General features: G+C 37.9%; 1 protein-coding gene across 1 annotated transcript; it reads left to right on the plus strand.

Moving 5' to 3' along the window:
- The first annotated feature begins 994 nt into the window (after nucleotides 1–994).
- On the plus strand, nucleotides 995–11,527 carry fbxo16 (F-box protein 16). Its single transcript, XM_038308534.1, has 10 exons — nucleotides 995–1,047; nucleotides 1,885–1,971; nucleotides 3,390–3,485; nucleotides 3,616–3,651; nucleotides 3,736–3,942; nucleotides 4,015–4,179; nucleotides 7,818–8,077; nucleotides 8,228–8,306; nucleotides 8,661–8,910; nucleotides 11,008–11,527. The coding sequence occupies exons 3-10, from the start codon at nucleotides 3,390–3,392 to the stop codon at nucleotides 11,028–11,030; spliced, it is 1,116 nt and encodes a 371-aa protein (XP_038164462.1). The 5' UTR covers nucleotides 995–1,047; nucleotides 1,885–1,971; the 3' UTR covers nucleotides 11,031–11,527.
- Nucleotides 11,528–11,829: the final 302 nt, after the last annotated feature.

Here is an 11,829-nt window from a genome sequence, read left to right on the forward strand (position 1 = left end):
ATTACAGTATAGTATAGCATAGTATAGTATAGTAGGGTATAGGATAGTATAGTATGGTATGGTATAGTATAGTATAGTATAGTATAGTATAGTATAGTATAGTATAGTATAGTATAGTATAGTATAGTATAGTATAGTACAATATGGTATAGTAGTATGGCATTGAAAGTATTACTGAATCAATAACATTTTTGAATTTTACAGACTAACATCAACAATTTGAAAATTAAGTTGTTACATTTTAAGCTTCCGCCACATTGAGATAATACCACAGTTCCCAGCTCAGGAGCTGTAATATATCCAACAATATAATATTTTCCTGTTTGTTTGTTTTTTTTTTTGTCTTGCATTTGTTCAGTGCCCTCATACGCAACACAGGGGCTGAAATCATTTAGGAGTGTAAGTTTCAGGTTATGACCTGATACTTTTCAATATGCTTCCATCAATCATTGCATGTTTTTTCCAGTCAAAATTTTCATTTAGAAATGTCTGATTCAGATTTGTTTTCTTTTTCACCTGTTTCTACCAGTCTTGAGCTATTGTTCGTGTTTTTTTCCCCCTTGTTTTACTATTTGGGGCGCTTCTTCAGGCTACTTCCGGTCCAGCGCTGGGTGAACATCCCTAACTTGACGTCACTCCACTCTCGCTTCTCTTCTGTAAATGTAAACTTTTCAGACCTTTTTTTGATCCATTTGTTGCTGAAAATGATATACAAACATAAAACACATTTCTATGGGGAATAAATCTGAAAAAGAAAACAATAACAATAAAAAACTAAATAACTAAAATAAATATATTTATTTTTCAGATGCGGTCATCTGTTAGCCCATCTGTTAGAGGCAAAATCTTATAAAATCTCTAAAAATTTTATTATTTTAGTCTTCTACTCTACCTCTAGCTAGGACTCCCCCTGGTGTGTGGCAGGCAGTGGCAACCTGTCCACGCTATTATAGTGTCCACACAGGGTTACTATGGAAACGAGTCAACCGTGCAGAAGAGAAACTGTAAAGTAGAGCAGAAGTAGAGTTGGATACAGACGTGCATAAGGTAAGCTCAGGAGCTACATTTTCAAAAAATATTGCAGATGGTAAGTTTTAAAAAGTTTTTAAATGCAGAGCTGAGTTTACTATGTTTTAATACGATGCAGTTATACAAAGTAGAGTGGAAAGTATGAGACACTACATTAGATATTCTTTCGAAGTAAATTTTTTAATGCTAATAAGTATATATTTTTTAATGTTACCTTTAAAATTATATATATATATATATATATATATATATATATATATATATATATATATATATATATATATATATATATATATATATATATATATATATATATATATAAATTAGGGTTGTCACGATACTAAACTTTTCAACTCGATACTTCGATACTCGATGTCATTTTCGATATCACAAGGATAAAAACAAAGACTCCAAAATTCAACAGACATTTTTTCATTAATAAACAAAATACAATAAATAGATAAATACACACAATAAACAATATTTTGAGGCTGTATGCTGTGCAAAATATTAATCAAGCTTCATAAAAAAAACTTACAAAACCTAAATTGAGTGTTCCTTCATTGGCTATGCTTTACACACATAACAATGACACTAGCCAAACCAGTTAAAACACAAAAAATAATTCTCAGCAGCTGCACCTCAGGTGCAGCAAAGCAACCCTATACGATGACATCTTCATCTCTGTTCTTCATTATTGGTTAGAGGTTATTCTCTAGTAATGTTCTAAACAGGTTATTCCAAACATGTCCTATCCTAGCGTACAAATATTTCTATCAACTCACCTCTCTAAAAAATGTTATTTCCTCCCTGAACATCTCTAATGAGCCTCATTCATTCTCTTTGCTGCTGTAGATCCTGTCAGGGTTTTTGGATGCCACTTTCATCTTTCCGCAAGAACTTACTTGGACAGTCACTCTAACGTTGGCAGTTCTTTTGAATGTGTGTACACCATTTTCTGTACAATGAAATGACTTATATCCAGTTTGTTGACTATTTAAACTCATAATCACTGCTAGAATGATCTTCCTTAAGAACCTCAAACTTTAGGATCTATGCAATGCAACAATGATCTTATCATCTCCACCTAGTTGTGCCCGCTTGTGTGTAATATCTGCCATTGTAGAAGAGAATAAAAGCAGGGGAATTCTAATTTATCCTTCACCAGAAACAACCTTAAAAAACACAGAGCTATGCTCTTAGTTTTTGTTACTTAAAAGGTGAGGGAATGAGGAAAGCAGCAAAAATTTTTGAAAATAGATTTTTATTTCACCTGATAAACTTCAGGAGAGACAAAGTTCCAATTATAACCGATGAGGTTATTAGATAAAGCAACTTGATACTAATACACAGAAAAAATGGCTAACAGAAAATGACTAAAGCAGAGAAAATATGCAGAATTTCACTGAGAAAACTGACCTAAACAAGATGACAGAGGAGGAGAACTCACATAATTTATACCCAACAGGGAAAACAGAACTCAGTGAGCAGGGTTGACCTGCTGATCTGGCCTTGCTCTCTTCCCCCCCAGCTCTGGACCACGCCCTGCTGGCCCGCCACTCAAGAAAACAGAAAAAGAACTAAAATGACAAAGAACATCTTTATAATCACACAGTGCTTTAAGTAAATTGACAAAAATACACACTTAACTGCAAATCGAATGAATGTATTTTTTTCACAGATCTATGATTTTCCTAAACAAATGAGCATGTCTTCAACAACAGTTTCTTAGCGTTTCTGAATATATTACAATGCTTTTATTTAGTTATTTACTTAAACAAGCTTCTAACTCTACTAAGAGCTTCTTCATCTTCTCCTAGATAAATTAAAGTTTTAAATTTTAGATTTTATTAAGATTTTAAATTTCTAAGGCTGATTAAAGCTTTGAATCATTTATGAATGATATCTTGCTTTCCTTGTATATAAACATGGTGACTCAGAGGCTCTTTCTTTGTTCAACATTCCAACCAGTATTTTGGCAGAAAAAGGGCTTTTCTTTCATAGAACCATAAACATTATCATATGGATATTACTAAACCCAACTGGAACTGTATGTTTTGCTTGGATCAGACTAAAACCTCTGCTGCTGGATTTCATTTGAAGCAAAGGATAATGTTATATATGGAAAAAATACTCATCTACCATCTACTATTGGCTGCAGAGAAGGATCTGTAATTCATAACATCATGAACTGTTTATAATATAAGGAAAAACAAAACCAGAGTCTGCTGCTGGGTTATCATTTGGTCTTTTAGCAAAAAAAAAAAAATAAAGATCCTAAATAAATATCCAGATTAGTGCAAAAAGGGTTAATTAGACACATAGAGCGTTTACCAGTTGTGTCTTTGTGTTTCCTTCAGATGCCGCTTGAATCAAGGCCCTCAGCCAACTCTGCAAAGATGCAAACCAAGCGGAGCGCCTGGACCCCTCTGAACCATCCACTCATCAACAGCAAGGTCCACATCAGCCGGTTTTCAGAGGCACTGCTCATGTGTTTCTATTAAAGCAAAATGTTTTATTTGGCTAGGTAAAAAATAAAAGTTGAACATTGGTATTTAATTAAAAAAATCCTCCTTTGATTCCCAGATTTTTGATGAGAGGAGACTCCTTCTGGCAAAATGGGTCTGTTTATGAGCAAACCTCACACAGACTACATTTAAAACTGATGCCTTTGCTAAATAGGGTGATTATTTTGGTCTCTATTAGTTTGACAGGTGGTCAGACAGTCAGAGGAAGGCTGTGCTGCAGGATTTTGTGCTGAACTGTTCTGAGGAGCAGCTCCAGTTCCTGAACCTCAAAGTGAACAAGGTGCTCCCCCTGCAGGCGGCAGACTTCACCTGCCTGCTGCCCAGAGTCCTCTGCCTCTACTTATTCTCCTTCCTGGACCCTCGCAGCCTCTGTAGATCTGCTCAGGTACGCATTGCTGAAAGCAGCTCAGGAAGTCCTACTTTCATGTCTATAAGGGTGTTTCTCCCTGTGTGAAAGGTGAGCTGGCATTGGAAGAGCATCGTGGAGCTGGACCAGCTGTGGATGCCTAAATGTCTAAGGCGGGGCTGGTATATTACCTTCTCCCCCTCACCTTTTGAGCAGGGCATCTGGAAGAGACACTACATAGAGTCAGTTCAGGAGCTGCAACTCAAACTGCTGCAGGTCAGGAGAATTTCATGCAGTGCCTTGCAAAAGTATTCCTACCTTTATTTTTGTCATGCTATCAATCCTCAGTATATTAAAGTAGCACATATTTGCACAAGAAAAGATGATCTATTTTATATATTCTATTATGTATTCTATTACTTTAGATTATCTATTTTTCAATAGTTTAGCAAAGAAGACATACCAAAAATGTCAGACAGACACACATAACGGAAAAGGACTTTTTAGTTCTATTCTGGTTGAACCGGTTGCTGGTTCTACTCACCATTTTGTGTGTGTTGGGTTAGTCAGGGTTGGGGACATTTTGTGGCTTTAGAAACTGATTTGAAAAAAAATGTTCAAAGACTTATGAATTGACAGTCACTTTAACACAAAAATCTAAAGTTCAAAACGTCTATTATGTAAATGACCGTCTCAATGTGTCTTCATACTCTTTATTTATGTGCAAAGGAGCTACAGCACAATCAATCATATTCACCAGACCTTATTTAGTGTTTCAAAAAGCAAAAATCCCAAGACAAATATGCTCTAAGCAGTGGTGGATCCAGCAAATCTTCATAGGGGGGGCCAGGCAGGGACCAGTATACACTGAGTTGTGGCAGAAAACTGATAGGCATCAAAAGCAATTACCGTATTTTCACGACCATAAGGCGCACCGGACTATAGGGCGCGTTTTTTATATACAGGTACATGTCCTCTACTACCTTTAAATAGCTCTACTGCGTATTTAAAAATACAGCGGGGGCAAAACTGAGTATGACTGTGCTTTATTCATGTATTTATTACAAAGTATTAATCAAACCTGGCAGCTGGCCGTGAGACAGACACATCGCAGATGACACAGCGCTGTGATCACTCCTAAATTAACTTAAAATCCTGAAACCTGCCGACGGAATATGTTTGCTTTTATTGCCGGTATCCTGGTGCCTGCAGCTAAAATTATTTAGATGAAAAACACCTGCCAGCCGCCGCGGTGAGGCTGCTGTTGAAGGGATTTCTACTGTCGGTGCACCGCTGGTATGTGGGGGTCTGAGCGCCTCCGACAGAAATAGATAATCTGGATGAACTGACTGCAATTATTAAGTTTTCAGGTGGACTTTCTCACTTAAAAACATATTAAAACTACTTTATTCCCACTGATCACAGCAAATATAGCTGCAAGATTTAGATTATTTAGATGAAAAAACACCTGCCAGCCACCGCGGTGAAGAGGAGGAGATGCGCCCAGAGGCTGCTGTTGAATTAAGTTTTCAGGGAGAAAAATACAGCGGGAGCAAAACTGAGTATGATTGTGCTTTATTCATGTATTTATTACAAAGTATTAATCAAACCCATCAAAGTCATCATCCTCTGTTTCTGAATTAAACAGCTGCGCTAAATCAGACATGCCAGTTTCCCCTTCTGCGCTGTCAGAGTCACTTTCCGTGCAGCGCGGCTCCTCAGAAATAATGCCGGCTTTTGCGAAAGCTTGAACAACAGAGCCAGCAGACACGTAGTAGTCCAAGCATCTACAATCCATCCGCAAACGGTGGCGTAACTTGCCCGGCGCTGCCTTCCACTTATCCTGAAACTGTGCTCTCCGTCTGTCATCCATCGCTCCCAGGCGCTCGCAGCCTTACTTTGAACGTCCGCTTCAAACCGATGTCGAGCGGTGGAAGTTCCTTTGTCAGACCCCCGGGATAACGGCGAGCACAGCGTTCATTTGATTCACCTTTTTTTCACATCGCCTGTGAGATGGGCACGCAGCGATGGTGATGCGTGGAAAAAACCACCTAGTCTTCTCAGATACACCTGCCTCAGCCACGCATCCACCCAGCCCTTTTCATCTAATATCATATGTCATCAGAGCGCTGTGTCAGTCTCGCTGTCAGCTCCCAGATCAGCTTCTCTGATTGGTTGATGCGGCGCGTCCAGCAGCAAAACTTCAATTTTTCCATGTCGAGCAGCAGCAGCGCGTTGGCGGCGCTTCAGATGCTTAAACGCTCCCGACGTGCTGCACCAAAACGCGCTGCAGGACCTTTTGCTGCACCTATATGCGCGTCAACCATTGACTTTGCATGTAAACTCGCTGCTTCTGCTGCACCTGCTGGGTCCGGTTCACACCGATGTGGAGCGGTTGAACAGCGAGCACAGCATTCATTTGTTTCCCCATGTTTTTCACATCAGCTGTGAGATGGGCACGCATGGAGTTACATATTAACAGCGATGGTGAGGGGTGGAAAAAAAACACCTGGTCTCCTTACATTCAGCCACTCTTTCATCATCTCCTCAATGAGGTGGTCTCAAAAGTCGCAGTTACAACACACATAGGGCGCACCGCACCATAGGGCGCACCACACATTTTGAGGGAAAAAAAAGACGTTTAAGTGCGCCTTATAGTCGTGAAAATACGGTATGTGTCAGTATGTGCAGATCATATGAACCAACAGGAAAATAAGGCACAACATAAATTATCCCCCCCCCAAAAAATCACGGAAGATGGATCAGATTTTCATGAAGTCCTTGATAATAAAGCTTTTTCAAGTTTTTATACATTAATTTATGTTGCTATGTAATATATAGATCTTTAACTACCTAGAAGACTTCTAGATGACTGCAGACTTTCCTTTATAAAACCTAAAACATGATCTCTGTATTAAGTATAGGTATAAGCATGATCTCTCTTTTAGTTTCCGTCATATCTACTATGATGTTGTAAATAATTAATTGTTGTATTTAAGTTGTCATTTTTAGAAAATAAACCTAAAGGACATTTCGCTTGATGGCATCATCGCTGCCACCTTCTGGTTTAATTAAGAAGTGCTTGTTCCACAGATGAATTACACCCACATTGGTACAGCAAAGATTGACTTAGGGGGACCATGACAGGACTACACTGAAAAACAGGCCACCTAAATTCATAAACAAAGGAGTTGATGGCAGCAGGACAGCTGATATTTCTCTCCAGGATGTAGTCGCAGCCAAACAGGAACATGCCAGATGAAGCTACTATGAGAAAAAGCAGAGAGAGAATAATGTTAGAGATCTAACTAACAGATTCTGCAGAGTGAGAGAATAGAGGTAGAATGAAGCAGAATGATGAAAAGGGGTCTCTATGTCCTCCAGCAGTCTAAGCCTATAGCAGCACAAATGCGGAATTAGCTCAGGATAACCTAAGTATTTTGGATAGAGTATAAGAAAGGTAGAGCTACTGTGGGGCCAAGATAGAGCCAAGATCCCAAATGGAGATGGAGAAAAGTATAACTCAGGGTTTAAAGTTGGATGGTAAAAGGTATGCGGTACCTTTTGTTTGCTCAAATGAGATGGCTGACTTTAGCTTTATCTATCTTCTTAGCAAAAGGTTGGTTGCAATGGTTTTGTCACATGTTAAGATAAATAGATATTTTAAAAAGCATGTTTTTTTTTCCCATTTAACAGATGATCCAAACTAAGAAATACTTGAAAAGCTTTCAAACTCTCAGACTTTGGACTTGTTTAGTGTTACCCATTCTGAATTTACACTTAATAATTACTTGGTCCAACCTATGGGGTCTAAGGCATTGCAATGATAAAAAAAAGTGGTTGTTACATGAGAAAAAAATGTTACAAAGCTTTAGTCGAGGTAGCAGCATTAAAAGTGTGTAGTGTGTTTCCAGACACAGTCGATTCCACAGGAGACTATAGTACCTGATGCTACAGCAGTGAGTGGTGGATGCAAAGGAGCACCAGAACCGGCCCACAAAAGCAAGGAGGGTCCACTTTCCAGCTCCCAGCCTCCTGCAACCAGCTCAGGATTAAAGACAGAAAAGAAGGCAAAGGCTTGGCCACCATGGAGACACTCAGACAGACATCCCAAGGATACAATACGCTTCAACTACCTGGACAACCTGCATCCCATGGATCAGGCCCTGACATAGTGGGTTTCAGGATACTGGGTGATATGGGCTTTTAATACAGCTTTTTAAACCTCTACAATTAAAGAAACTACAATGTAGATGTCCTAACTGCTTCATTTATAGTTATTTTGAAGTCATTCTAACGACAGGTCTTCATTTACTTACTGCAGCGGTGGATCCCAGAGCAGTGAAGGGAAGAGGAAAACGCTCTCTGAAGCCAGTTACAAACTACGCAAAGCAAAATCAATGGTAAATCCCACCCTATGCTGCACCACCGCTGGCTGAATTTCAGGGAGCAATAAGCTCTGCAACCGTGTAACCAGTAGGCATCATGAATTTTAAAATTAAAAACACACAGAGAGGAGGAGCAGAGGGAGAAACAGGGATTGCTGTTACAGCAGCTTAACTTTAGCTCACATTCTCCTATGTCCCAAAACTTAACATTTCATGTATTTCATAGGGAATTTTATCATAGAGCCACAAAGAAAAAATGTCCCCTTAGCATGATGCAGCCACCACCATGTGTCACCATGGGGACGGTGTGTTTAGCAACCTCTTTATGAGACTTCTACATTTTTTAACATTGGTTTTCTGCTTTTTCAGATGTTCCCGAGAACCCAGCGCTCCTCTCCACCTCCTCCTTATTGTCTTCCCTCAGATCATCATATCCAAACTCGCCCTTTATGGGCTTCTCCCCCTCAGGAGCAAACTTTAACCAAGGAGACGGCCATGAGCCTGCTAAAGCAAACCCAGTGGAACGCAGGGATCCGACCCAGGCCGGTGAGGACTCCAGTACCGCAGCTAAGCATGCAGGCCCTCAGGGCATCCCAGCGCTCACAGCGGAGCCCCCCCAGTAAGGCATCTCACTTGCTCTGATTTTTTGGGGCAGAATTTGATGCAACTGCATGTTAAGAGAAATATCCACAGGAAGATAGATACGGAATATGACTAATTCTGCCAAAAAAAAAAAAATTATTAGCAGCTTGTGAACTTATTAGGGATTTTAGAACATTATTTTCTTGCTGAGAATTAACTGCAATCAAATGTTTAATTTAAATGGTTATTTTTTTCCAGTAATATCCAGGACTTAACTAGAGGTAAGTAAGGTTTTTTTTTTCCTGTAATGATTTCTTAAAAAGAAAATCTAATCCAGAGCTAATGATGCGTTATCTGGAGGGTGTGCATCCATACACAACTAAAGAGTTATTAGAATCACTATACCAGTAATGCAACTTCATTTTCTAGGTTATCTAAAAATAAAAACCCTTCCTTTTGATAATAATATCTCATTTGATGTATTTGGAGATAAAGGTGTTTGTTTAACACAAATGATCTTAATCTAAAACTTACCGCTCTGTAGGGGGGGGCACACAGTACAGCTATTTATTAAGAGAAGTTTTAGCCTTTAGCACCATGTAAAAAGGTATGTTAGTGCCCCTGTACCACAGTTACAGAAGTATTCAGTCATTTTTAAATCATTTATTATTTTATTAGTTACATGCAACACAAATATTTTGAGTTGCCCCTTTTAATCGTGATAAAAGGATGATATATTTTGCTTTTGCTTTGTTTGTTTCAAATCCTTGATTATTTTTTCTACCTACATAAATTAAATAAGTATCTTTAAAGTTCTTGAATTGCTTTCAAGCTTTAAATGTAAAAATTTTAGCATTAAATAAATTGGCATGTTTGTGTCGTCAGCATATTGTTGTTTTTATAAATCAGAAATATTTTCATATTAGTCTGATTTTCGATATATTTGATCATGAGACACAAGGCAAATAATTATGATAAAGTTTCCACTTTTTGGATGAACAAATTTGTTCAAAGCTCAAAGAATAGAGTAGAATTCACCTTTACTCTCATTAAACTGTCACAAGTTCAAAGCAATGGAATTCACTCTGTATTTAACTCATAACATGTCCTTGGAGAAACACTCTAAACAGTAAGTTAGGAAATGTTACTTCCAATTAAGGAATATTTTCAAATTAAGACACTGATGTCAAAGGGTGAGTTGGAAATGATTATTCATGCTTTTATCTCCACGGTTAAACTATTGCAACAGTCGTTTTACTTGTTTGAAGAAGGAGTTTTACCGTCTTCAGGTTTTGTAGAACTCTGCTGCAAGACGTTTAACTCACATGAATAAAAGAAAACACATTACACCAGTATAAGCAGCTCTGCACTGGTTACCAGACCAGTATAGAATCAAATTTAAAACCTTTGTTCTTACTTTTAGAGCCCTGCATTTTCAAGTTCTTCCCTACATCTCTGGGCTGGTAGAGCTCCATACTCCATCCTATAGTCTGAGGTCAACAGGCCAAACAATGTTTGTGGTTCCACACACTTGTTTTAAAACCAGAGGGGTTCATTCATTTCAGGCAGCGGCTCTGAAGCTGTGGAATGCTTTGCCTCCTTTTTTACCCTGCATGAATTCTATTGATTCTTTTAAAAAGCAATTGAAGATGCTACTATTCAAGCAGGCTTTTAATTAGACATGTTTTTTATGGCTTTGTTTGTGTGTTTCCATTTGTATTTAAAAATGTTGATATACATTGTTTTATCGTATTACAATTTTTACTGTGAAGCACTTTGTGATTTTTATCTGTGAAAAGTTCTATACAAATACATTTTACTTACTTGCATCCCCTTGGAGAGCAGTGGGCTGCCCTTGTGCGGCACCCAGGAAGCAGTGTGTGGTGAAGTGTCTTGCTCAGGGACCCAGAGTGGCAGTCTGTGGGAGTGGGACTTGAACTCAGAACCTCTGGTAGCCAGGCATAATGCCCTAATCACTAGGCCGCCACTCCCCCTTTGTTTTTCAGTCAGCTGAACTCAAGCAATAATAAAGAATGCACTTATAAAATATGCCGATGGTAAAAAAAAACTGTCAGTTTATAATAATAATAAAAAAATGTTACACAACATAAATGTTTATTTTCTTTGCTTGCAGGTAGACCACTGTTCAGTGTTTGAAGTGGAGCTCCACATTGCCCCCAGCAGGGCAGGAAGAGAAGCACTGAGCACAGCTGTTACCCTTTTGGATTATTTCTTTTAAATCTTTCTCATAGTTTTTTGCCAGGAATAAACAGATATATCTTAAGGAATCATTTTAAGGACTTTAACAGAAATGCTATGCTTTGAAAGTGATCTCAGAACCCAACATATAGAAAAGTAACAACAGTCTGTTTTAATAAGTTATATCTGTTTTAAGATATATCTGTATCTTGTAAATCTTTGATTTGATGTCATTTCTCAAAATCTGAGAGATTTCATTCGTTTCTATACAAAAAGAAAATAAAGTAGAAAAAAATACTGTGCACCAAACTGAAATAATAGCATTAATAGAATATATTTTTAAAATATATTCTATGTATTTTAATTTGTTTAATAGTATTTTTTAACTCAATTGCAATACTAATTCTGTCCACAAGATGGTGTAGTACACATCAATATTTTTAACCTTAAAAAACAAAACCATATTAACTGGTTCTTATTGCTTTTGTCATTTTAGTGTTTTTTAGTTTTTCAGTTTCATTCATTTCACACGGAAATTTTGGGGAATGAAAAAGATGTGTGACTTATTTATGGACACTAAAAAGAAGCATTATGGGACTGTAACGCAGCACAGGATCAAAGAATAGGGGAAAAACGGGTAAATGACCAAAAACCTGGTTTTCAAAAATTGTATTTTTTTCCATATGCTTTCTAAAATTAACCTATCTTCATTTCAATTTATTTAATTCAGCAATTGGCTTTATTTAAAACGCTCAGA

Source organism: Cyprinodon tularosa, unplaced genomic scaffold (assembly GCF_016077235.1).
Source record: "Cyprinodon tularosa strain WSP-4 unplaced genomic scaffold, ASM1607723v1 ctg64, whole genome shotgun sequence".
NCBI lineage: Eukaryota > Metazoa > Chordata > Actinopteri > Cyprinodontiformes > Cyprinodontidae > Cyprinodon > Cyprinodon tularosa.